This window comes from Mesoplodon mirus (genome assembly GCF_964341445.2).
Source record: "Mesoplodon mirus genome assembly, chromosome: 13".
Classification (NCBI taxonomy): domain Eukaryota; kingdom Metazoa; phylum Chordata; class Mammalia; order Artiodactyla; family Ziphiidae; genus Mesoplodon; species Mesoplodon mirus.
The window spans coordinates 18,600,161-18,626,343 of record NC_138989.1 but is presented as its reverse complement, the minus strand read 5'-3'; the positions used below and the strand labels follow the sequence as shown (position 1 = coordinate 18,626,343).

Genomic DNA, 26,183 nt, shown 5'->3' with positions numbered 1-26,183 from the left:
CTTCTGGCCTTTAGGAATAACGCTGCTGTGGACATGCATGTACACATACATGTTTTCATTTCTCTTGGGTGGATACCTAGGAGTGCAATTGCTGGGTCATATGGTAACTCTACGTTTAATCACTTGAGGACCTGCCGAACTGTTTTCCAAAGTGACTACGCCATTTTATGTTCCCACTAGCAATATATACAGGTTTCTAGAATGCCTTTTGGCTCTTGGGAACATGTGGCTCTAAATCAGGAACTTATGGGTTGTAGGGGTATTCGATGAAGTTACTCAAGACTCATAAACGGACCCAGGATCAAAAGTCTCCCTCGGGCAGGTCACTCAGCCTCTCATGTGGCTCCGTGGGGCTCTCCTCCATGTCCCCCACCTGGTGCCTCTGCCTGCAGACCCCGTGGTTTCAGCATTTCATTCCTGGCTGTTGTGCAGCAGGGCGTCTGCTCTAGCACGCTGGTGAGGAGTGCAGACTTAGAGGCCAGAGCTGTCTTTTTGAGGCTCAGCTCTGCCATTTATTAGTTTTTGGCGTCAGGCAGTCCCCTAATTTCTCTGACCCTTGCTTTCCTTTGAGCTTTGGGGATGGTAGTGCCTTCTTCACGGGCTTACTGTGAGGTTGAAAAGGGATGGTGGAGATGATGGGCCCGGTGTGTGGAAACACTCCCCCACTAGTGGTGGCTGTTAACACCAGCTTGTAATCAACCACCTTATCAAATGCTCTTTTGCAGCAATTCTGACGACAATATGTTGAAGAACATCGAACTGTTTGATAAGCTGTCCCTGCGCTTTAATGGAAGGGTCCTGTTCATAAAGGATGTCATTGGGGACGAAATCTGCTGCTGGTCCTTCTACGGCCAGGGCCGCAAGATCGCTGAAGTCTGCTGTACCTCTATCGTCTACGCCACCGAGAAGAAACAGACCAAGGTAAGTGCCTCCAGAGGACAGTTCTGAGTGGCTAATCTGAAATCTGTGTTTGAAAAACTTCCCTTTCTCCTTGAGCAAAATACACTTCAAGAGGGAAAGGCTCTAAAAATGCTTTCCTTGGCTCATGACTGCTCATTGTTCAAATATTCATTCTCTTTTGGGCCCTGGAAAGATCCAAATGTAGGCTTGGAAAAACAGAATGGCGTTTCCTCTCTGACACCCAGTAAGTATAGACAGTCATACTGCTCCTGGGTTCCTTTTCTGTAAAGGTTGATTCAGACGGGTCCTTGTACCCGTGTGTACCCCGCTGCCTGCATTTTCTCCTCTGTCATCAACGATCTGACCCCACCTGTGCCAGCTCCTTGCCGTCTTCCGCTCAACGCTGTTTCCCACCACACTGGGCCCATCCGTCTCACTCATCAGGAGCAGTGCTACCTTCAAGGTCTTGACCTTGGCCTTCTAGTTGTGAGCTACTACTTCCTTGTCATCTGTCCTCCTCTTACCCACCGACTTGGGCAGCCCTCCACCCTCACGGGGCCCTCTCAGCACTCCTCGTGAACCTGGGTGGCTTCGTCCCAGCACATGACTGCCTGACTGATCTGGACTCTGGACCCATTTTTATGTCATCCTCTGCAAACCAGTGGACCTGACCTCTCCCTTGGCTTCTGTCCCTGTGCTGTTTTCCAAAGCTAGATCATGCTGAAGAGTGTGGTTAGAGATCTGGTCCACTGTTAATGGATATTTACTCCCTTTAGGTTTCTGCTTGCCTACCCTCCTCCTTAGGCTATGTGACTGGGTTTTTTGGTTTTTTTGTTTTCCTCCCTTCTTTTTTTTTCTTTTTATTGAAGTATAGTTGATTTATAATGTTGTGTTAATTGCTGTACAGCAGAGTGACTCACTTATACATATATACATTCTTTTTCACATTCTTTTCCATTGTGGTTTATCACAGGATATTGAATATAGTTCCCTGTGCTATACAGCAGGACCTTGTTGTTTATCCATCCTATATATACTAGTTTGCATCTGCTAATCCCAAACTCCCAATCCATCCCTCTCCCATTCTATTCTCTGTGTCTATGATTCTGTTTCATAGATAGGTTCATTCGTGTCATAATTTAGATTCCACATATAAGTGATATCATATGGTATTTGTCTTTCTGACCTACTTTACTTAGTATGATAATCTCTAGTTGCATACATGTTGCTGCAAATGGCATCATTTCTTTATTTTTTATGGCTGAATAGTAGTCTATTGTATATATGTACCACATCTTCTTTATCCATTCATCTGTTGATGGACATTTAGGTTGTTTCCATGTCATGGCTATTGTGAATAGTGCTGCTATGAACATAGGAGTGCATGTATCTTTTTTTGAACTATAGTTTTGTCTGGGTATATGCCCGGGGATTGCAGGATCATATGGTAATTCTGTTTTTAGTTTTCTGAGGAAATTCTCTACACTGTTTTCCACAGTGGCTGCACCAACTTACATGCCTACCAACAGTATAGGAGGGTTCCCTTTTCTCCACACCCTCTCCAGCATTTGTTATTTGTAGACCTTTTTCTTTTTTGTGAAGGTATTTTATTTAATTTTTTTGTGTTTAATTTTTAAAGTTTTATTTTATATTGGAGTATAGTTGATTAACGATGTTGTGTAGACTTTTTAATGATGGCCATCCTGACTGGTGTGAGAATGTAGTTCATTGTAGTTTTGATTTGCATTTCTCTAATATTTAGTGATGTTGAGTATCTTTTCATATGCCTATTGGCCATCAGTATTTCTTCTTTGGGGAAATGTCTCTTTAGGTTTTCTGCCCATTTTGCGATTGGTATGTTTGTTCTTTTGTTGTGGAGTTGTATGAGCTGTTTGTATATTTTGGAAATTAAGCCCTTGTTGGTCGCATTATTTGCAAATATTTTCTCCCATGCTGTAGATTGTCTTTTCGTTTTGTTTATGGTTTCCTTTACTGTGCAAAAGCTTGTAAGTTTGATTAGGTCCCATTTGTTTATTTTTGTTTTTATTTCTATTGCCTTGGGAGACTGACCTAAGAAAACATTGGTATGGTTTATGTCAGAGAATGTTTTGCCTATGATCTTTTCTAGGAGGTTTATGGTGTCATATCTTACATTTAAGTCTTTAAGCCACTTTGAGTTTATTTTTTTGTGTGGTGAGAGGGTGTGTTCTAACTTCATTGATTAACATGTGGCTGTCCAATTTTCCCAACACTGCTTGCTGAAGAGACTTCTTCCCATTGTATATTCTTTCCTCCTTTGTTGAAGATCAATTGACTGTAGGTGTGTGGGTTTATTTCTGGGCTCTCTGTACTGTTCCATCGATCCATATGTCTTGTTTCTGTGCCAGTACCACACTGTTTTGATTACTGTAGCTTCGTAGTATTATCTGAAGTCTGAGATGGTTATGCCCCCTGCTTTGTTCTTTTTCTTCAGGATTGCTTTGACAGTTCTGGGTCTTTTATGGTTCCATGTGAATTTTAGGACTATTTGCTCTAGTTATGTGAAAAATGTCATGGGTGATTTGATAGGGATCATGTTAAATCTGTAGATTGCTTTAGGTAATATGGCCATTTTAACAATATTAATTCTTCCAACCCAGGAGCATGGGATATCTTTCCATTTCTTTGAATCATCTTCAGTTTCCTTTATTAACGTTTTATAGTTCTCAGCATATAAGTCTTTCACCTCCTTGGTGAGGTTTATTCCTAAGTATTTTATTTGGGGGGTTGTGATTTTAAATGGTATTGATTTTTTTACATTCCCTTTCTGATACTTCATTGTTGGTGTGAAGAAATGCAACCAATTTCTGTATGTTAATCTTGTGTCCTGCTACCTTGCTGAAATTCATTTACCAGTTCTAGTAGTTTTAGTGTGGAGTCCTTAGGGTTTTTCTGTATATAGTATTATATCATCTAAATATAATGACAGTTTTACCTCTTCCCTTCCAATGTGGATACCTTTTATTTTTTTTTCTTATCTGATTACTGTGGCTAGGACTTCCAATACTATGTTGAATAGAAATGGTGACAGCGGGCATCCTTGTCTTGTTCTAGATTTGAGGGAAGGCTTTCAGCTTTTCACCATTGAGTATTGGCTGTGGATTTGTCATAAATAGCTTTTACTATTTAGAGATACGTTCCCTCTATACCCACTTTGGTAAGAGTTTTTATCATGAATGGATGTTGCATTTTTGTTAAGTGCCTTTTCTGCATCTATGGAGATGATCATGTGGTCTTTGTCTTTTCTTTTGTTTATGTGGTGTATCACGTTGATTTGCATATGTTGAACCATCCTTATGAATTTGGGATGAATCCCACTTGGTTTTGATGTATGATCTTTTTTATGTGTTGTTGGATTTGGTTTGCTAATATTTTGTTGAGAATTTTTGCACCTATACCATCAAAGATATTGGCCTGTAATTTTCTTCTTTGGTGGTGTCTTTGTCTGGTTTTGGTATCAGAGTGATGGGTGGCTTCATCGAATGTCCTTGGGAATGTTCCCTCCTCTTCAATTTTTTGGAAGAGTTTGAGAAGGATAGGTATAAGTTCTTGTTTGTATGTTTGGTAGAATTTGCCTGTGAAACTGTCTGGTTCTGGACTGTTGTTTGTAGGGAGTTTTTAAATTATAGATTCTATTTCAGTTCTGTTGATTGGTCTGTTCAAATTATGTATTTCTTCTTGATTCAATTTTGGTGGGCTGTATGTTTATAGAAACTTGTCCATTTCTTCTAGGTTGTTGAATTTGTTGGCATATAAATGTTCTTAGTATTCCCTTACGGTTTTTTGTATTCCTGTGGTATCAGTTGTTATGTCTCCTTTTTCATTTCTAATTTGTTTGAGTTCTCTCTCTTTTCTTCTTCGTGAGCTTGGCCGGAGGTTTATCAATCTTGTTTATCCTTTCAAAGAACCAGCTCTTGGTTTTATTAATTTTTTTATGTTGTTTTTTAAATCTCTATTTATTTCCCCTCTGATCTTTATTATTTCCTTCCTTCTGGTGACTAGATTTTGTTTTTTTCTTCTTTTTCTAATTCTTCTAAGTGGTAGGTTAGGTTGTTTATTTGAGATTTTTCTTGTTTTTTTGAGGAAGGCCTGTATCTCTATGAAGTCCCCTATAAAAACTGCTTTTGCTGCATCCCATAGATTTTGTATGGTTGTGTTTTCATTGTCACTTGTCTCAAGGTATTTTTTAATTTCCTCTTTGACTTCATCATTGACCCATTGGTCTTTTAGTAGCATGTTGTTTAGTCTCCGTGTAATTTTTTTTTCTCATTTCTTTTTCTGTGGCTAATTTCTAGTTTCATGCTGTTGTGTCAGAAAAGATGCTTGAGATAATTTCTGTACTCCTAAATTTGTTGAGGCTCGTTTTGTGCACTAGTATGTGGGTCAATCCTAGAGAATGTTCCATGTGCACTTGAAAAGAATGTGTATTCTGGTTTTTTTGGAGGTAATGTCATGAAAATATCAATTAAGTCTAACTGTTCTATTGTATCATTTAGTATTTTTGTTGCCTTATTGAGTCTGTGTCTGGAAGATGTGTCCATTGATTTGAGTGGGGTGGTAAAGTCTCCCACTGTTGGCTTGGCCAAAAAGTTCGTTCAGGTTTTCCTGAAAGATGTTACAGAAAAACCCAAACGAACTTTTCGGCCAACCCAATATTGTATTCCTGTCAATTTTCTCCCTTTATGTCTATTAGTATTTGTTTTATGTATTTGGGTGCTCTTATATTAGGTGCATATATGTTGATGAGTATAAAATCCTTTTCTTGTATTGATCCTTTTATAATTATATAGTGTCCTTCTTTATCTTTCTTTATGGGCTTTGGTTTAAAGTCTGTTTTTGTTTTTTTGTTTTTTGTTTTCTTTTTGCGGTACGTGGGCCTCTCACTGTTGTGGCCTCTCCTGTTGCGGAGTACAGGCTCCGGACACGCAGGCTCAGCGGCCACGGCTCACGGGCCCAGCCGCTCTGCGGCATGTGGGATCTTCCTGGACCAGGGCACGAACCCATGTCCCCTGCATTGGCAGGCGGACTCTCAACCACTGCGCCACCAGGGAAGCCCTGTTTTGTCTGATATTAGTATTGCAACCCCCACTTTCTTGTCACTTCCATTTGCATGAAATATCTTTTTCCATCTCTTCACTTTCAGTCTGTGTATGTCCTTTGCCCTGAAGTGGGTCTCTTGTAGGCGGCGTATTGTAGGCTCTTGTTTTTTTTTTGTTTTTTTTTTTGGCTGTACGCGACCTCTCACTGTTGTGGCCTCTCCTGTTGTGGAGCACGGGCTCCGGATGCGCAGGCTCAGCGGCCATGGCTCACGGGCCTAGCTGCTCCGCGGCATGTGGGATCTTCCCAGACCGGGGCACGAACCCGTGTCCCCTGCATCGGCAGGTGGACTCTCAACCACTGCGCCACCAGGGAAGCCCTGGCTCTTGTTTTTTTAATCCAATCTGCCGCTCTGTGTCTTTTGACTGGAGCATTTAGTCCATTGACATTTAGGGTAATTATTGATAGATATGTATTTATTGCCATTTTAAACCTTGTTTTCCTGTTGTTTTATATTCTTTGTCCCTTTTTCTTTTTGTTTTTCGTTTTGTGGCTTGATGATATTCTTTTGCATTATACTTATGTTTTTTTCGGTTTTTGTGAATCTATTGTATGTTTTTGATTTGTGGTCACCCTGTTTTTCAAGTATGTTAAGCCCTTCCTACATATATTTGCCTTAGACTGGTGGTCATATAGGCTGAAACACATTCTAGGGGGAAAAAATCTACATTTTCTTACTCTCCTCCCCAGCATTTTATGATTTTGATGTCCTCTTTGACATCTTCACGTTCATCCTTTTGCTGTTCATTGTGGTTATCATCACTTTCGTAGAAAATATTTTGATTTTTTTTTTTTTAATCTGTGTAGTGGCTTTTTTTTTTTTTGGCTGTGTTGAGTCTTTGTTGCTGCTCACGGGCTTTCTCTAGTTGTGCCGATTGGGGGTTACTCTTTGTTGTGGTGTGAGGGCTTCTCATTGCGGTGGCTTCTCTTGTTGTGGAGCATGGGCTCTAGGCGTGGGGGCATCAGTAGTTGTGGCACGTGGGCTCAGTAGTTGTGGCTCGCAAGCTCTAGAGCACAGACTCAGTATTTGTGGCTCATGGGCTTAGTTCTCTGCAGCATGTGGGATCTTCCCGGGCCAGGGCTCGAACCCATGTCCCCTGCATTGGCAGGCAGATTCTCAACCGCTGTGCCACCGGGGAAGCCCTGTACTGGCTTTTTTAAGTGATTTATTTTCCAATTGTGATTTTCTCTTTCCTATAGATTTTTACTTCTTTTCTATTTAGAGAAGACCTTTCAATATTTCCTTTAGGATAGGTTTAATATTGCTATGTTCTTTTATTTTTTCTTGTCTGAGAAATTCTCTCTCCTTCTATTCTAAGTGATAGTCTTACTGGGTAGAGTATCTTAGGTTGCAGATTTTTTCCCTTTTAGGACTTTGAATATATCTTGCCACTCCCTTCTGGCCTGCAACATTTCTGTAGAGAAATCAGCTGATAGTCTTATGGGGGGGTTCCCTTCTAATTAACTCTGTTTTCCTCTTGCTGCCTTTAGAATCCTCTCTTTAACTTTTGCCATTTTTATTATAATACGTCTTGGTGTAGGTCTTTTGGGGTTTATCTTGTTTGGGACTCTTGAGCTTCCTGTACCTGGGTATGTGTCTTTCTTTAGGTTTGGGAAGTTTTCAGCCATCATTTCTTCAAATACATTTTCGATCCCCTTTACTCTTTCTTTCCCTTCTGGAGTCCCTATTCTGCATAGGTTGGCACACTTTATATTATCCCATGGGTCTCTTAGATTGCTTTTGGTTTTTTTCATTTGTCTTTCTATCTGCTGTCCTGATTGGGTGATTTCCATTATTTTATCTTCCAGATCACTTATTCATTTGCATTATTTATTCTGCTATTCATTGCCTTTAGCTCAGCTTTTGTCTCTGCAAATGAGTTTTCTAATTTTTTTTGGTTCCTCTTTATAGTTTCTACTTCCTTTTTACAGTACTCTGCGTTTCTTTCAATAGGCTTTCTTAATTCCTTTGGTATTTTCATAATCTTCTTTTTGAAATCAGTGCCTGTTAGACTGAAGGGGTCTGTTTCACTCTTTGTTCCTTCAGGGGTCCTTTATCTGGGAGTAGTTCTTCTGCTTCTTCATTTTACATATTTCTCTGTGAGTTTAGGAGAAACAATTGTCTACTGTGGTCTTGGAGGGCTATTTATATGTGGGGTTGTCCCTGTGTAGCTTTTGTGAGTTTAATATATTTGGCGTGAGGGCAGTTTTTTTGGGTTTTTTTGCGGTACGCGGACCTCTCACTGTTGTGGCTTCTCCCGTTGTGGGGCACAGACTCCCGACGCACAGGCTCAGCGGCCATGGCTTACGGGCCCAGCTGCTCTGCGGCATGTGGGATCTTCCCGGACCAGGGCACGAACCCGTGTCCCCTGCATCGGCAGGTGGACTCTCAACCACTGCGCCACCAGGGAAGCCCTAGGGCAGTTTTTAGTATGGATGCCCATGGCCTTTTTCTTCAGCATGTGCTGGTCGTTATCCCCTTGATGGGGGTGTGCAGATGCAGTGGCTGATGCCCAGTCCTGGGTTCTTGGTGGCGGCGGGCAGCTCAGGCACACCCCCAGAGCACACGATGGGCGTGATGCCATCTCACAGCCACTCCTGGAGTTTGGGCGGGCAGCGGTGGGGGCCCTGCAACCCCTCCTGGGGTCCAGGAGGGAGGTGGTGGTAGCCTGAAACCACTCCTGGTGTCCGGGGTGGGGGGTTGCTGCGACTGCTCCTGGAGCCCATGCAGGTAGTGTCCTGCCCTCTGCAAGCACACGCACAGAGAAAAAGGCTACAATGCAGATCCCTCCCCTCCCCTCATGCACCCCCCCAAACAATGGCGACTGGCCTCTAAGGTGGCCCAGGCTTCCCCTGCATACACCCCCAGCTGTGGTCACACTGGATTCCAGCCCCCCCGGTCCATCTGCACAACATGCCAACCCCAGTCCTCTCCCCAGTTCTGATCTCTGAAGCCCGAGTTCCAGCACTGGCAGACTCGTGTGTCAGGCTGGGGAGTGCAGGGCGGCAGCACTGACTGACTGACTGTGCAGCCCTCCGTCTGCTTTGGCTGACGCCAACCAGCTGCTGTTTTCTCCTCTGAGGCTCAAGCTCTCCTTCTGTCCCAGCCCATCTCCCCACCGGTGAGGGGGCTTCCCAGGGTGCAGGAACCTTTCCTCTTTTTCACAGCTCCTTCCCAGTGACACAGGTCCTGTCCCATTCCTTTCTCACTTTCTTTTCTTTTTCTTCTCTTTTCCTTTTTCTTTTTTCTTTCTTCCTACCCAGTTTCATGGAGATTTTCTTGCCCTTTCAGCAGTCTGAGGTCTTCTGCCAGTGTTCAGTAGATATTCTGTGAGAATCATTCCACATGTCGATATATTTTTGCTGTATTTGGGGGAGAAGGTAAGGTTCATGTCCTACTATTCTACCATCTTGATTGTGCTCTTTTTTTTTTTAACCGTCCCATACACTGTGTCATTTCCTCTTCAACCTATCTGGGGAAATCTGATGACCAGGGACACATGCAGCAGGTCATGCCTCTAGTTACCTTCATACAGATCTGTAGGTCATCTGCTCAGGTTATTATCCTCACTGCAGTCCAGGGAGCCCACAGCTCTGTGTGATGCTAGAGCAGCCTCAAAGGCAAAACGCAAATGAGAGAACATCGGACCACAAACTAGAAACCAGAGTTAAAATCTTTTTTTAACTTCTTTTTTCTTGTTTTAAAAGGGTACGTGTTTTTTTTGTTTGTTTATTTTTGGCTGCATTGAGTCTTTGTTGCTGCGTTCAGGCTTTCTTTAGTCGCAGCAAGCAGGGGCTACTCTTCGTTGCGGTGCGCGGGCTTCTCATTGTGGTGGCTTCTCGTTGCGGAGCACGGGCTCTAGGCACGCGGGCTTCAGTAGTTGTGGCATGCGGGCTCAGTAGTTGTGGCTCCTGGGCTTAGTTGCTCCACGGCATGTGGGATCTTCCCGGATCAGGGATTGAACCTCTGTCCCCTACATTGGCAGGTGGATTCTCAACCACTGTGCCACCAGGGAAGCCTTTTTTTTTTTTTTAGCTTCTTAGAACATTTGATTCATTAGTATTTAGAATGTATCCTAAAAGGTATGACAACAGTCAGGTAGCCAGGAAGGGAAAAACACTGAGTTTCTTTTTTTTCCTTTCAAAGATAGTGGGGGGACCAGAATTATTCACTTTTTCTCCTATGTTAACAGGACGTGCCTCTTTTCTTTCTTTTTTTTTTTTTTTTTTTTTTTTTTTTTGCGGTACGCGGGCCTCTCACTGTTGTGGCCTCTTCCGTTGCGGAGCACAGGCTCCGGATGGTCCTAGCTGCTCCGCAGCATGTGGGATCTTCCCGGACCAGGGCAAGAACCCGCGTCCCCTGCATCGGCAGGCAGACTCTCAACCACTGCGCCACCAGGGAAGCCCGTGCCTCTTTTCTTTAGGGCTGTGAATTCCACCTGTAACCAGACTCTCCATTTGTCATAGTTTGGTTTTCTATGTACATGGATTGCCTCTGCCCTTGGATATTCAAAAGCTAATCATAATATTGATTAAACTTTAAAATAGTGACTTTACGTTTTTAGAGCTTAACAGCGAGCAAAGGCACTCAGAGACCTCGTGGTTGGATCCCAACTGTGTATAGATTCGTGGACGGGTTCCTGAGTGAGCCTGTGCTCATGTTCGTGCAGCTGGTTAGTGGTGGAGCCGGGGTGGAGGCCAGAGCCCCTCTCCTGGCTCCCTTCGCTCTGCCTCTTGTCCCTCAGGGCTCCTTCCTTTTTCCAGGGAGTTGGTGTTGGGATGGCTGCCCCTTCAGGCACAGTTTCCTCTCCTTCCATCCCACACTTCCGGGACCTGTGCTTTGGAGCTGACACTCATGGTTCGTTGTCTCCCGTAACTGCACAGATGTTCCACCTGGGTTTCTGCATAATCGGTATCTTCCCTGGCAGAACGTTTCAAGTGCTTTACCAGTTCTTACTGATTGCCTGGGACCCACCTCTAGTTCACGGCGCCTGACCCCGAAGGGCAGTAAGCGCGCGCAGGGATTTACTGAGTGGGAGGGATTATGTCCATTTTATGAGGGTCCCCAGCTGGTCCCTGTTCAGAAAGCACGCTGCTTTAAGGTGTGGAATGCCTCGTGTACAAGGCTGCAGCCCTGATTGTTAGAAGCAACACATTGGGAACGACGTAAATGTCCAAAGGAAGGCAAACTGGGGGGCAGAGAGGGCAGAGCGATCTGTTTCACTGTGTCCCTTTTGTCTCTTGTGAATGTAGCGCCATGTGTAAGTGTTGCGTACGGACAATAAAAACTGCTTTAAACATAATAACGACGGTCTTACGGAGTCTTAGGGGCCTGGTGTAGACAGATGGCCCTGCTCAGAAGTCCTGGGTGGTGGCGGAGCTGGTGGGGTGAGGGGTTTGAGATGCTAATGTACCTGCCTTGTGTTTTGTGGGGCTACAGGTAGAGTTCCCTGAAGCCCGGATCTATGAGGAGACCCTGAATATTTTGCTGTATGAGGCCCAGGATGGCCGGGGACCTGACAACGCACTCCTGGAGGCCACGGGTGGGGCGGCCGGACGCTCCCACCACCTGGACGAGGACGAGGAGCGGGAGCGGGAGCGGATCGAGCGCGTGCGGCGGATCCACATCAAGCGCCCGGACGACCGGGCCCACCTCCACCAGTGAGCGGGCAGGGGGCCCCCGACTGCACCCCGCCTGCCCTGCTCCTCCCCGCTGTGCACTGATTCCCTGAGAGCTCCCGGGCCTCCCGCTTCCCCCCACGTCCAGAGAGACTGCCTAAAAAGCCAGATGACGATTTTGGTATTTCTCGACCAGGTGAATGGATTGTCTTTACCCAGGTGAACACACCCCTGCTATTGACCAAGCTGGGTCCAAGGTCTCTGCTTTCCTGAGAATCCAAGAAGCACTGGAGCCAGGCTTTCCTGGTTCTGGAGGAAGAGGATGAATGGGTGTGGTGTGTATGTGAGAACTTGTCTGCGGTATTTATTTCTGTGGGTGTTGACTGCCTCTTTGAGCTTCTTGGGTCGCCTTCCCTCCAGGGTTCGGTTTGTCAACTCTGAGACGGGTCCTGTAGTCGGTGGTCAGCAGCGGTGTCTGCGAGCTCAGTGTTTCCACCCCAGCACCCTGGCCCCATTCCCGTGCCCGGCACAGGCTCCACGGCTTTGCGAACAGCCCATCCCGCCTTGGGTATCGATCCTAGAGCTTGTTGGTGAAGGACCACAGCTCATGGCAGTGGAGATACCACCTGGGGGTTCCTGCCTCTCAGCCGCTGTTCCTAGTGTGGCTCTGGATGCCCAGCTCTGTTGAACGGGCAGGCCTGTCGCCCCTTCGGCTGGTCTGTGGGCTGGTGCTTGTTGGGACCCCACAGGGTCTGGCCGAGAGCAGAGCTGCCCCTTCCCCTGCCCTCCTTGTTGACCCACTCCATTCCAGGAAGGCTGCCTGGCCTGCTTACAGGCACAGCGCACAAACCACACCCCGGTGGGCTCCATTCCTTCCTCCTTGGCCTTGTGCCCCGTTAAGCAGGGCTTACTGCCCCCAGCGGATGCCCTGCCCTTTGTTCTGGTGTCCAGACAGGACCACTGCTCACACCAGCAGCCTCAGGACGGCTCACCTGCTGTCAACGCAGCCGTCGCCTGGAGATCCCTTCCTGTCTCTCTGATTCTTACACAGTGTGGAGTGGCCATTGGTGAGCAGACGGAGAGGACGTGCAGATCCTTTTGGGTCCGGTCAGTGTGCGTGTTCATGTTTGTTTAAGGGACGTGTGCAAATGTGGATGAGGATGTGTGCCCATGGTGCCTGGGCGGCCTGCGCTGGAGCCCTGCTGTCTGCACGGCGCTCGTGTGGGACGGACGTTCTCGGTTACCTACCTCCCCGTCTCCACGCCCGTGACGCACAGAGGGAGTGGTGACGAACGTGGGTGGTTGAGACTAGGCTGGTAGAGTAGTTGCAAGGAGATTCGGACGTGTGTAAGGTATGGATGGGTTTTGTCTGCTATTCAAGGGAAACGTTTCCATTTTATACCAAAGGTATTAATACGGGCAGCCTTTGATACAGTGTATTCGAACAAAACGAGTTTATATTTTGAAATGGTTTTTACAGCTTAGACTTCGTACATCCTGCCCTATTTGTGACAGTTGTATGCCTTTATTTTGTATCCAGCAGCAAAGCCTACAATAAAACTTTAAAACAATCATGACCCAACCTAAAAATCATGTATCGGGTAGATGCTTTTTAAACTGTTGTGTGGGAAACTTTCATATTAGGCCATTTGGACTTTATTAAGTGCTAAGGAGGGGAGGGGAGGGGGCTTAAATAATGTTTTGTAAATATTTTATACTGTTTAAGTTTTAAACACCAACCCTGCTGTTTGGGTTGAACTTTTTTAGAAAGTTAAAGTGAATGTCAGTTCTGATGTTTTCTGTAGGAATGGAAAAGCCATCATGTAAGTTCTGTTTTTCAAATGTTTACGTGAAGAGTAACTAACTTTGTGGAACAGTCTGATTAGTTGGGGCTTGTACACCTTATGACCAAATGTTTCTGGCCGTCTCTCTACTTTCACATTTCCTTCAACTTTGCACTTGTAGTTTGGAGTCTTTGCTTCCCTGGGGTATGAACAAGTTCATGAAACATTCCATGGTGAGTGATACTGTTAGTTGCATACAGCCGTGAGCTGACCATGACAAAGTGTTGGCTGGTCCAGGCTCTGTTATCAAACATATTCTACAAAGAACTGATTTCTTATGTGAGCACTAAAGGGCAACAAAAGTCAATATTTGTATTTAAGAACCATCCAAGTAAAACAAACAAACACTGGCCTAAGATTTGGTGAAGAGCGAAGTTTTATTTCACTGTAATAACTTACAATGGAAAAAGCAGAACAGCTTTGGGTCCCTCGTAATGAGGCTTTTTTTCAAATAAGTCATCTGATTGTGGTGACTGGGGGCCTTGCCTCTCCATCGTCCTCCTGTAATGGCTTAGCAGGGGGGGTCGCTGTGCAGGTACCCTGGCCCTCCCTCTGGAATGTGTGTTCTCTAGGGCTCCACCCCAGAGTCACTGTAACACGTCTGTGTCACTAACCTTTCTGTCTCTTTGTGCCATGGAAAAAAACGCTATGAGCTTCAGAAGTAGTCACTGTGTGTTGTACAAGCATCTGTGGACATATGTAAAATAAAAGTTATATAACGCTTCTACTTAAATCTGTTTTTCTGGGTCTTTTCAGAAACACCCAGCACAGTCCAGCCACTGAACTGAAGTGCAGTTCACAGGAAAGAGAGCAGAGATCCCACCTTCTACTTCACCACCTAAAGGTTGCTGCTCAGGGTGGAAAAGATGAGTCATTTTTCCAGTGTTTGAACTCAAACACTGGAAGGAAGTCTTGGGTGGAAATGCTGCTGGGCTTGTGAAACAGCAGTTGGCTGCTGTTGCCCCCGACTGCAGGTTTGGGGTGGGGAGAGCTACACCTCACCACGTGGAACCTAAAGCCGTGAAGGAATTGGGTATGTTTCTGAGTTCCATTTATTTAAAGCAGAATTCAGATTTTGCAGCTTTATGCTCTCAGACCACGTATAATACTTCATTGTGCCTCAGGGGCAGCATGACAAAGAGAATCTGTCATCCCCCCATACTGACACGTTCAAGTGCCCGTCAAGTGTAGGTCCTATTGGGGATGTTTAAAATCACCCCCTTGGGTGACTTGAGGTTGGCTCCCTAAAGAGAACATGCCGTGTGACAGAACACCTGAGGGTTTGGCCTTTGGCATAAGATGCCACTCTGCTTCTTCAGGGACGATCCTTTTCCTAGAGCTGCTGGAACCTTTGCTTGAAGGTGTCGCTAGCTGGACCAAATTCAAGCTTCCTGGGTGCTTTCCTCAGTTGCAGCAGAAACGGCGATGGGAGAGATCAGACGTCATCCTCCATCAGGACTTCATGCGGACCGACACCTGGGGAAGGTACACGCTGAGGTTTAGAGGTCTCTCCTCTCACTCAGGAGGCGGCAGTTAGCGGTGCAGCCGCCCACGTGGCTGAGGGGGACGTGGACAAGCCGCGAGCGGCCAAGCCCCGTCCCCCGCACCGTCTCCTGCCCCACCTCCCGTGAGACAAGCCACGTCCAGAAGTGGGCTCACTGAGGCCTCTCAGCTTCAGCCTGAGCCAGCCAGGGAGGAATGGGGGTAAGTTTACAGCATGTAAACTGAAAAGTCACCTTATACTTTACATTAAAACTCATGCTTCAGTATTTTAACTTGTCCCCAAAGGAGTTAACGGTATCTGGGGGCAATTACATGTACTCTTTGTCCACAAAACAATTTCATCGTTAAATGTGTATGAGACAGTCCATGTTGTCAGACCATTTTTTAGTTTGTATATATATACCAGGTATTCATAATTTGCTACAAACTACGTTTTAAAGATTCATCCCCCTCAGCTTTCAGTTTGTCATTTGCCAGCAGAATTGGATCAGACTTGCTAGGGAGGGCAAAAGCACCGAGCACTCAGGCTCGACTTCTTAAGATGTGCCTGGTTCCCAAACCTCTCCTCCTCAGTCCTGGGATCCTTGTTTTCCAGAGCCCAGGCCTCATCCCCAGCCAGTTACGTCATGGTGTCGGGGAGCGGGTCGGGGGAGACACACACACTGGTATTTTTCGAAGCTCGCCAGGAGTTTCCCCCGTGGAGACTCACTTGAGAACCACATGATAGGGCACAAGGCCTTTGACACCCAGTGAAGAGTTGGGCTTTGACATTTAATAAATATTGTGGAAAGTTTAATGTCAACTTCTGGTTCACTGACAAATGTGAGTAAACTGTTTTCCTTTTCATCCAGTTTTGAATGTACACCTCTAGTACCCATTCCTTCCTATTTTTCAACGTAGAATCAGGGACAGAGGGAGAAATAAACTAGATTCTGATTCTGGTCAATCGACAGGAGGACTGAAATAGGGAGAATTTTAACCTATAGTCTTATTTGAAACTGCTTACACCTCCCCCTCCCCAGACACGGCCACTCACCACTGTTAACTGTCCGTTTTTATCTTTATAGATTTGTTCTTCTGGTCCGGTGTCAAAAACTATTGTGCCTTCTTTTCCAGGACTAATATAAAACTGCAAACTTAAAATACACAAAGTGATAAATTACTGGCATACTCTATTTTTTCCTTCAGCTTTGGGTCTGCAAAAGAAATTCACTTGTGGTGCTTACTAGTTTCAAGATCAAATTCCTGTTTCATTACAGAGTTTTATCGTCTATTTGAGTGATCGAAAGAAAACCGTTTCTGCAACTGGGAAAATGGCCATGCCTTCCTGTAGTTATTTTCAAATCAGTTTAGCACAGTTCTTCCACAGGCATCAACAGCAGAGGTGTGGTTGGCACCTGCTCTCGCCCAGGGGAGGGGGGGTCCCCATTTCACTGGGTGACAAATTCCCTTAGGACCATAAGCACCTCCTTTGAAAACTAGATGGTGAAACCACTGTTTATTCCCTTGGGTGAATAAGTGATCACTGACTTCATTTCTGTGGAGCCCAAGTCCTAGGGGGTGAGGAGGGAAGAAAGCTGGTGATCGGAGGGGGCAAGGGTACCCCACCCCTTGCGGGTAGGCAGTTCTTACTTTGCGGGGAGGGGCAGGCCTGGGTGAAACGATTAACATTTGCGTCTTCCTTGATCTGTTAATAGACACTTAACATTGAATGACTTCCTGAGTACAGACGCAACCACCTACCTTCCCTGAACAACATTTACAATGTTCTCCTTCTTAACCAGCATGACGAGTTTAGTAACTGCCTCAAATATGTGTTTGCACTGTAAGACGGCATCCCCCTGCGACAGAGAGGAGAGAACACGGCCGGTTCAGTGGTAGCGGCTTCAAAGAAGAACATCACTGAGGTTTCACTGGGGGCAGCTAAAGATTTTGGCAGTGTTTCCCTCTGTTAGCAGCCCTGTAGCTGTGTTACCTTTTGCTTGTTGTGTTCTGGCGAAACGTGAATGACTAAGATTCCGTCACTGAAGCTGCTGGTAGAGACACCTTAGGACAGATCCAAAGTTAGAGGCCAGGAACTGGACAACTTGACATTAATACAGAAAAAAGGCGTGCCTTGGGGGTCCCCAACCCCAGGCTTTTTCCCTCCTAGCTGGGCCAAGTGGGGTGGCCCTGCAGTCAGCACCTGTGCTCAGAATAAAAAGCTGGTCCCTGTTAAAGGTGCCTAGTGTCCGACCCGGATGCCGGAGTGAGATGCCGTTGGCGTTTATGCTAGAATAAGAGGCACAGCCCGGGCGGCCCTGGGTTTTGTGGGCACTCTTCACTCTTTCAATGAAAGGCTGCTTCATTGCTGGTGTGCCCGGGAGCTGAGTCAACCCAGTGAATTTTCTGAAGATTGCCTGCTTCTTACCTTTGAGCGCAGGGTACTCTATTTTCTGCTTGATTTTGGCAAGTTCCACCACGTAAGCTGCTTTCTCAGTGAGAATGAGTTGCCTCTGCCGTGTCTTGAAGCCTTTCCTGTCATATTTAATGACCGGGATGCCGTACTGCAAGGAGGTGACCGTCACTACGAGGCGACGCTTGCTTCGCGGGGGAGGGCGGCCGCGTACCGAGTGCCTTGTTACTCGGCCTCTGGAAACGTTGCTTCGAGCGCCCGAATGGAGAGGGGCTCAAATGGATTTTGCATAAACGAGTTTTCCCTGAACCCTGGCTCTCTGCGTGAAAGGCTGTGATTCCTGGCTCTGCCTATGGCGTTGACCTTCTGAGGTATTCAAGGCCACAGCCACTTGCCTCACGGGGCTGCTCTGAAAGGTCAGCAGAGATGAAGATGCTCTGCAGGCATTAAGAGCCCTGACAGCCAGAGGATAATCCAACCTAGTCACAGGTGTCTAGTCCCCAGGGACCGAAGTGACCGAGCAGCCACTGGAGCCAGTCACCAGCTGCCGCATGCCAGGCCTGTGCCCTTCACACCATCAACCCCTCCGTCCTCCCCATTCACAGAAGGATGGAGGCACTGAAGGCGTAAGTCACCTGCCCAGGATCACAAGTCACCTGCCCAGGATCACACAGCTAAGTTATGAAACCCACGTCGGCGCCCAGGCACACTGCTTCTGATAGGGGATGTTTAATGATTAAGTGTATGCCTGCGTTTCTCTCAACTTCATAGAAAGCCAAACACAGTTCCTGGGTGACAGATGAGGACCATAAGAACAGCCACAGGTACCTAACAGTCACGTTATCGTGATCCCTGTCATCTTAACACCCAGAGCATCACAGCTGAGAGCCCGGCCCACGCACACGCACCCCTGCCTTTAAATAGTGCTTCCAGACCCCCTTCACGTAGAAGACAGACCCTGTTCTCAGACCCCACGGGGTAGTCTCGTCTCAGGCAAGGACACACATTTCCTTACCTGGATTTTCTCACTGCTGATGAGTTGAAGCACTTTGGGATTAATGTCTCCTTCATCTAAGGAAGCAACCAGAACACAGCGAATCATCACTAAATACCACCCCAGTGCACAAGCCACTGGCATCTGCTGGTTTTCTGTCCCTCTGTGACCAAGAGCTCAACCTGGGAGATAGCTGTCAGGAAATGTGGATCAAGCATCTTCCTTTGACTTTTTTTTTCTTAAATAGGGGAAGTGAGCACATAGATGAAAAAAGGGACTTACCTATTCGGCTGTTGGCAAAGGGTTGATTTAAGCTTTCTGCATAGCCTTCTTTCCTTCCCCTGAATATTTCACTTGTAATCGCCTTTTGCTGCATCTGGTAATACATAATTAAAAGTACAAAATGGTAGCCATGAGGCTTTTGGGGACCTAAAGAGGTCCACACTAGTGCTTGCTTCCCTGAATAAGTAAGGCTCCTCAGGAGCCTTGTCATACTTTTGCATAGGAGTCAGAACACATAGAAGTCAAACACATTTGGCTTTGGCCAAAATGCTCCAAAAATTCTACTGATTAGAGTCTGACGTTGACACTTACGCTTGTCTCTGCTTGCACTGACTTCCTGGAAGTGGAATTTTCAGAGTTGCCAGTTTCTTCTAGGTCAGAGATCCCGAACTACAGCCCGTGCGCCAAATCCAGTAAAAAAATTTTTTGGAGCGCAGCCATGCCATTCATTTACAGGTTGTCTCTGGCAGCTTGTGTGTACCAGGGCAGAATAATTTCAACAGAGATGGTGTGGCCGGCAAAGCCTAGAATATTACCCTCTAGCTCTTTACAGAAAAAGTCTGCCGACCAGCAAATGAACATAAACAGAACTATGCCACCAGCAGAGAAGGGGCCCTGCATGCTTTGCAGTTCTGAGGTCGTCTAGATGGTGTTCCCATGGTAACAAAAGAGCGATGCTACTTTTTAACAGCTGCCAGTTAACAAGGGCTCTGTGCTAAGTGGTCTCCATGCATTTTATCCTCAAAGCATGTATGAGGCATGAGCCTTGTGTGACCCTTGGCTTACAGGTGAGATGGTGGGTGAGGACTGCTGACCCTCCAGAGGCCAGCACCCACCCCTCCAGCATCTTGCCACCTGCCCGCAACGCCACGTCCCTACCAGGGCTTTCCTCTCGGCTGTGATCCCTTGGCAGTACTTCCGGACCAGGTTCCTCACGCACATTTTCCTGAGCAGATTCGATGCCTGCGTGGAGAACACTCTTCTTTTCCACCTGCCTCCCTCACCCGCCCCCGCTTTAGGCTTCAGCTGCCAAAACAGAAGCTTTGAAAGCACAGCTGAATTCACTTTGAGGTAAAGGACAGCCTTAATATTTTCTAGTCAAAGAAAGCAGCTCATCTTCCAGTCTTGGACTCACTGTTCGCTACTGCTAAACTAGTGGTTCCTAGTTGTTGTTTTTTTTTGTGGTATGCGGGCCTCTCACTGTTGTGGCCTCTCCCGTTGCGGAGCACAGGCTCCAGACGCGCAGGCTCAGCGGCCATGGGTCACGGACCCAGCCACTCTGCGGCATGTGGGATCTTCCCGGACCAGGGCACGAACCCGTGTCCCCTGCATTGGCAGGCGGACTCTCAACCACTGCGCCACCAGGGAAGCCCTGTTCCTAATCCTGAATGAGTTTTGAGCCACCTGAGTTGCTGGCCAGGAGGTTCCTAGAGACGCCGATTCAATGGGCCCGGGTTGGGGCCCAGGAATCTTAGTCACCCCCACTCTGTGCTCCAGACACAGAGGGTCCCCAGAGCATCTTCTGAGAAACACTGTTCTAGGCAACAGTCCCTAAACCCATCTGAAATGTTACATCAAGGACAGAAACCATTCAAGAGTGCTCTGTGTAAACAGACCTCCACGGGCTTTGTAATTCTAGAGAGGATATACGAACTGTGAAGAGTTAAATTCCTTGGGCATCGCTCTTGCAGGGAAGTGGTTTGTCCGCTGAGGCAGCCCTTTCAAGGAAAGGGAAGCAGCACCAAAAAGTACACAAGTTAAGCTCCATCCGTGCCCACGTCATTTGCAACGTGAGTTCTAGAACAGTCCTTACATTTTCCAAGAGGCCAGGAGGCCTCAGCCAGCTCTTGTCCAAGACGTTCTTTGGGACATGATACCGAAGATTCAAGATGTAATTCTTCCGCACGTACACAACGAACTCCTCATTGTCAGGACAGAGGGGCTTGTTGCGATTGATGAATCCCTTTATGAACCTAAGCGGGAGAGAGTTTTGTTCGTTTTCTATTTCTTCACTTCCCATTTCTTCACTGAAACTTGCGTTCTCTCCCCCACTGGTTTGATTCAACGGTGGCCAAAACGGTGGAGATGATTTTGTTCGCCAAGTAGGGCCACAGGCCAAATCTGGCCCAAAGATACGTTCTATTTCACCCACACCATTTTTTTTTTGTTTTGTTTTGAGTGACTTGAATTCATTGCCAACAACAACAACAACAAACTGGGAAGTATTACATGAAAGCCAGATTTCCAGCTTTCCTTGAAAAAAAAAAGATCTGCCAACACTGGCCTGGCCACAGTCTGCTAAAGTGGAGTAGTGACTGCCCCTCTTAGGTGGACTGAGCTTTCCAGTTTGCCGCAGTCCCTACCCTACTTTATTGCCTTATCCCAGGCTCATGAGACTTGCTGTCCCTGCCTGGCCTCAGAAGGCATTCGACTTTGTGACTTTTGAACTAGGCTAAGAGAAACAACAAACGTTCTGAGTTGTGATCCCTGTCAAATTAGGGAGCTCAGAGGAAGGAGATGGAACAGAATTCCTAAGGGTTGACATCCTGCAGGGAAGATTACTTTTCTGCCCAAAGCCAAAACCTCCAAGTCCATGACCACCCTCTGCAGCACAATAGCACTTAGAGACCTTTCCTCCCTACTGGACCCAACTGAGAACTTACTTTCTTATAATCTGCACAGCCCACTTTCTCCTTTTGGCCTCCTTCCGAGCCAGGGCTCCACGCCAGTGGGCTTCAAGTTTAATGGCTGAAAGAGTTCACTGCTGGCATTAGAAGGTGAGCACAATCACTTAAATACAAAAGCCTTTTCCAGAATTATTCATCCACTCCACAAACACCTGGATGCCCAGCACAGCACTCCGCTAGCCCTCGAGATGGAAAGTGGGATGAGAGTCATCAGCCTCTACCTGGACGTGCCCAGACGGACAACTGAACCAGAGTGACAGAGGAGCAGAGGGTGCTGGGAAGCATCAAGGGAAGCTCCAAAATTATGCAAGGGGTCAGTTTTCTGAGGTCTTCTTGAGGGACCGGAGTGGCACTTGACAGCACAGATTAGTCTCGCCACTGCATTTGCTTTGTCTCACCCTGCGTTTAGTTTTAGTTGTCTACGTTAAAAAATGGGGATACATAAATTGGGACACAAAAATCAGATATCTGGCTTGTGTCCCAATTTTTAAATGCTTTTCAGGTTGTTTTTCCAGTTAATTCAGATATTTAAAATGCTTTTATTTTATTCCTCATGGCCACATTGTTACAAAAACAAACAACTGGAAACAACCCAAATGTCCATCAACGGAACAGCTAAATTATGGTACGCTCATATAGCACACAGGGGTCAGGAAACTGCGGCCCTCGGGCTGGCCACCTGTGTCTGTAAGTAAAGTTTTATTGCAATAGAAATGTCGCAGAAGAAAAATACAAACAGCATAATATTATGGAGTTCAAAACATTCCAGCCTACAAGTATATTATTTAGTGATGCATCCATAGATGATAAAATTATAAAGAAAAACAAGGAAATAATGCAAAGTTCAAAAGAATAGTGTGTGTGTTGGGGGGGCTGCTGAGAAGTGATTGGGGAGGGACAAAGTGCAGGGGCTCCAAGTGCACTCATGGTGTTAGTAACCTTTAAAAAAATTATTCTTTAAACATGCATGGAATTCCCTGGTGGCACAGTGGTTAAGAATCCGCCTGCCAGTGGAAGGGACGTGGGTTCGAGCCCTGGTCCGGGAAGATCCCACATGCCGCAGAGCAACTAAGCCCGTGCGCCACAACTACTGAGCCTGCGCTCTAGAGCCCGCGAGCCACAACTACTGAAGCCTGCATGCCTAGAGCCTGTGCTCTGCAACAAGAGAAGCCACCGCAGTGAGAAGCCCGCGCACTGCAATGAAGACCCAACTCAGCCAAAAATAAATTTAAAAAACACATGCATATGTTGTGGATCAAATAAAACGTGTGGAACAAGTAAAGGCTACATTGTTATATAGAGTAAAAATGAGGCCCCAGAACCAGACCCCGAGAATGCCCGACACCGAGGTTTCAAGGCCAGGCAGGCAAAAAGGATGCTCAAAGGAGCCTGTGGGTCTAGGTGCCACGTGGATAAGAGGGAAACTGGGGGCCATGGCAAACCTGAGAGGTCCTGTTCAGTTCTTACCTGCTTGTCTTTTTCTCACGTATGCTCTCCTTTCCAGGCAGCCTTTGTACGTGGCTTGGATTCTCGCAACTTAAAAGAAAACAAAACTTTTGGTGAAATGGCTTTCAGTTGCGCAGCTTGGTAGGTGTGACCTTCAGAGGAGGTGTCGGCAGTGGCCCTAGGGGCGTGCAGGGTAGAGGTGACAGGAAGCCACGGGATACGATAGGACAGAAACGAGAGTGGGCGGGTTACATTCAGCCTGAGCGCCAGAGCTGGCCAGTAACTGGGGCTCCCTTTCTTCCTCTTGCCTTCCCCCAGCTAAGGAACAGAACCACCGTCTGGAGGGCTTGCTGGCCCCTGGTTCTAGGCATTGTATTTCATCCTCCCACCCAACCCTGCAAGGCAGGCAGGCAGGCGGGCAGGCAGGCATCAGCACATTTCACAAAGGGGATCACAGACCCAGCCGGTGAAGACCCTTGCCAGGTGCGAGGCAACCATGCGGCTATGAAGCAGGAGTGTGAACCCAGGGCTGTGGAACCACACACAGGCCCTGTAGCTCCTCCATTCACAGCGTGCCCCCTCCACCCAGTGACTGGGGTCCCCCCACAGACCAAGCTCCTCGAGGGTCCCGCACACCAGCAGCATCACATCCCCTGGGAGCTGGGGAGAAATGTTAACCCAGGCTCCCACACTCAGCACCTGCCCATGAACCTGATCTGGGTGATCAGTGTCCACTGCCGGAGGGGTCAAAAACAGACCACCAAGCACAGTGGTTACGAGCCCACGCCCTGAAGCCAGACAGACACACACTCAAACCCCCGGTCTGCTGCTGTTGGGCCTCAACTTCCCCACAGGTAAAGTGGAGATAATGGCAGTCGTCCACAGGTTTGTTCCGAGAATACGATGAGATCCTGAATACAGCAAAGCACTGAGGTGACTCGGGCAGAGCTGGTCTCAGCCGGCCAGGTGAGACCTCAAAGGGGAAGCCCCTACCCCCTGGTCATTTTGATTTGTGATTTCTTGCATTTTCCTCCCGTCTAAGTTTTCTCAGTTACCATATTCACAACAGACTCCCCGGCTGTGGGCTTCACAGCTACACCTTCCGACATCAGACACTTACACAAATGAAGTCTTAAAAAAACCTTGGGCTTCCCTGGTGGCGCAGTGGTTGAGAGTCCACCTGCCGACGCAGGGGACACGGGTTCGTGCCCCGGTCCGGGAAGATCCCACATGCCGTGGAGCGGCTGGGCCCATGAGCCGTGGCCGCTGAGCCTGCGCGTCCGGAGCCTGTGCTCCACAACGGGAGAGGCCACAACAGTGAGAGGCCCGCGTACCGCAAAAAAACAAAACAAAACAAAAAAACCTTCATTTAAGGGGGATGGACTCCATCGGTTTAGGTCCTGGTGTGGCACAACAAAGTTGGATCCAAACTAAAAATGAGGCAGAACTGCAGTGTTTAAGTTTCCAGGTGCATCCATGACAGCCCTCCAAACATAAGGGATAAATTCACCTGTGTCTCATAATCCTGTTGCCTTGTTCTGGGTTAAGGCATAAATTCACCTGTATCTTATAATCCTGTTACCTTGTTCTGGATTTCCAAAGCCGGGCTTCTAACATTATATCAAACACCCATGTTTAAGATGTTTCCCAAGCTAAGCTTGTTCATATCACATTCTGTTAAAATCAGGGCAGGAAAAAAAAAACATACCTAATTGATGTTTACTAAGTTCAAAGGCATCTTCAGTAGCAAACAAAGTTCTGGGGAAGCGAATGAATATTTTGGATCTAGAAATGAAAAAAATGTTTTAATTATTAACTGGTCATCACCATCTGTAGTGGATTCAATAGTGTCCTCCCCCCGCCCCCAAAGTCACATCCACTTAGATCCTCAGAATGTGATTCTTATTTGGAAATACGGTTTTTGCAGATGTCATCAAGGTAAAGATTGAGATAAAATCACACTAAATCCAATGAGAGTGTTCTTATAAGAGAGAGGGAAAGACACAGACGCAGGGGAGAAGGCCACGTGAAGACTGCAGGCAGAGATACTGCCACAAGCCAAGGGATGTCAGGAGCCACTGGAAGCAGCAAGGAAGCATCCTCCCAGAGAGACATCAGAGGGAGCACGGCCCTGCCAACACCCAGATTTTGGCCTTCTGGCCTCCAGAAATGTGAGAAAATAAATTTCTGTTGTTTTAAGCCAACCAGTCTGTAGTTAATTCATTAGGCAGCCCTAGGAAGTTAATTCACCTTCCTAACCCAAAGTGACTTCCCTGGGCTTTAAAAAGTGATGACAGAGAATATGGGTCTAAGTTTAGGAGAAGATCCCATCAGCCAGCAAAGATAAATTATAAATATTGAGCTCATATTGCCTGCCCTCTCAGGCTCCCCGGTAACCCACCCTTTAAGGGAAACTTCCCAGGCCAGCCACTGGGGGACAGCAGTGCATCGTGCCACGTGAACCCATCAGAGGTTTTATACCGGGGACAGATAACACCTCTGACCTCCATGACCCACCTCCCACTGGATGTGCTAAGCCCTATTCCTCAGAAATCTGGCTTGGAAAAGTGACTGCTCCTTGGAGCAGGGCCCAGAATAGAAGGATAAAGGATGGAATGGGGCCAGGGTGGTCACAGAGGGCCATGTACAAGTTGGCAGGGAAAGCCCACTGACAGATTCAAAGGCAGAGATCCCTGACGCTGGAATCTCTGCGGCCTGGGAGTAGATCCTCTTCATGCGTGGGCCCTGTTCTTCGCAATCAAATGAACGCTGACCAAAATGTCTAAGAGAACAGATGAAAATTATCCTGGTTCACCCCACTGAGTTCTGCCTTGACGCTTTCAATGTGTACGAAAAGTCCTCCTGCTCACGGACGACAACTCTACAGTAATGATACCTAGAGTTCTAGAACACCACTTTCTGGGAGATGCTAGAGGAGCTTTCTCATTGCAGAAGTCCTGATATCCCCTCTGAGAAGTCATGCATACATTTTGAACAATGAAAGAATGTAGGCACAGAGAGATTAGGGAATTCACACTGGCACCCTCCTCATTTTGCACACAAAGAAACTCATCCCAGTCTCCAGTGCAGGTTTAGAACCCAGGGCTCCTTTATACTTAACCTCCTCCAATAGGCAGCTATGTAGCCTTTCTAACCATTTAGCGCTTGTGATGTGGTGCTTTATAATAAGAAATATGTATTTGGTCTTTGTCCCGTTCCAGTGTCACAGCTCCCAAAACCCTTGTAATTTCCTAAGTGATTAGAGCAATGGGGCATCTTTTGCTATAATCTTTTGGTTTTTGTTCCTGAAATAGCTTCAAAGTGATAAAGGGGAAATGGGTGTCTTTTTAAAAATTCTTTTCTATTATGGTTTATTA

The 26,183-nt window shown here is 46.8% G+C and overlaps 2 protein-coding genes across 4 annotated transcripts in view; one reads left to right on the top strand and one right to left on the bottom strand.

The window, feature by feature from the left end:
* The window catches only part of KCTD10 (potassium channel tetramerization domain containing 10), a 33,824-nt gene extending 19,592 nt beyond the window's left edge, over positions 1 to 14,232 (top strand). For both annotated transcript variants that reach the window (XM_082641075.1, XM_082641076.1), the window contains exons 6-7: positions 726 to 921; positions 11,477 to 14,232. In XM_082641075.1, coding sequence (XP_082497201.1) covers positions 726 to 921; positions 11,477 to 11,701 — 421 coding nt within the window. In that variant the 3' untranslated portion in view covers positions 11,702 to 14,232. The remainder of the gene's footprint in view (positions 1 to 725; positions 922 to 11,476) is intronic.
* Positions 14,233 to 14,370: 138 nt separating this feature from the next.
* Positions 14,371 to 26,183, bottom strand: part of MYO1H (myosin IH) — a gene marked incomplete at its 5' end in the record, with an annotated part of 46,498 nt that continues 34,685 nt past the window's right edge. The window contains 12 exons of one of the 2 annotated variants that reach the window (XM_082641073.1): positions 14,371 to 14,975; positions 16,039 to 16,138; positions 16,746 to 16,843; positions 16,978 to 17,048; positions 17,413 to 17,548; positions 18,413 to 18,468; positions 18,674 to 18,767; positions 19,553 to 19,636; positions 20,487 to 20,646; positions 21,337 to 21,421; positions 22,828 to 22,896; positions 24,515 to 24,591. In XM_082641073.1, coding sequence (XP_082497199.1) covers positions 14,952 to 14,975; positions 16,039 to 16,138; positions 16,746 to 16,843; positions 16,978 to 17,048; positions 17,413 to 17,548; positions 18,413 to 18,468; positions 18,674 to 18,767; positions 19,553 to 19,636; positions 20,487 to 20,646; positions 21,337 to 21,421; positions 22,828 to 22,896; positions 24,515 to 24,591 — 1,054 coding nt within the window. In that variant the 3' untranslated portion in view covers positions 14,371 to 14,951. Of the gene's footprint in view, positions 16,139 to 16,745; positions 16,844 to 16,977; positions 17,049 to 17,412; positions 17,549 to 18,412; positions 18,469 to 18,673; positions 18,768 to 19,552; positions 19,637 to 20,486; positions 20,647 to 21,336; positions 21,422 to 22,827; positions 22,897 to 24,514; positions 24,592 to 26,183 lie in introns of both variants that reach the window. The other variant, XM_082641074.1, reaches the window with a different exon arrangement.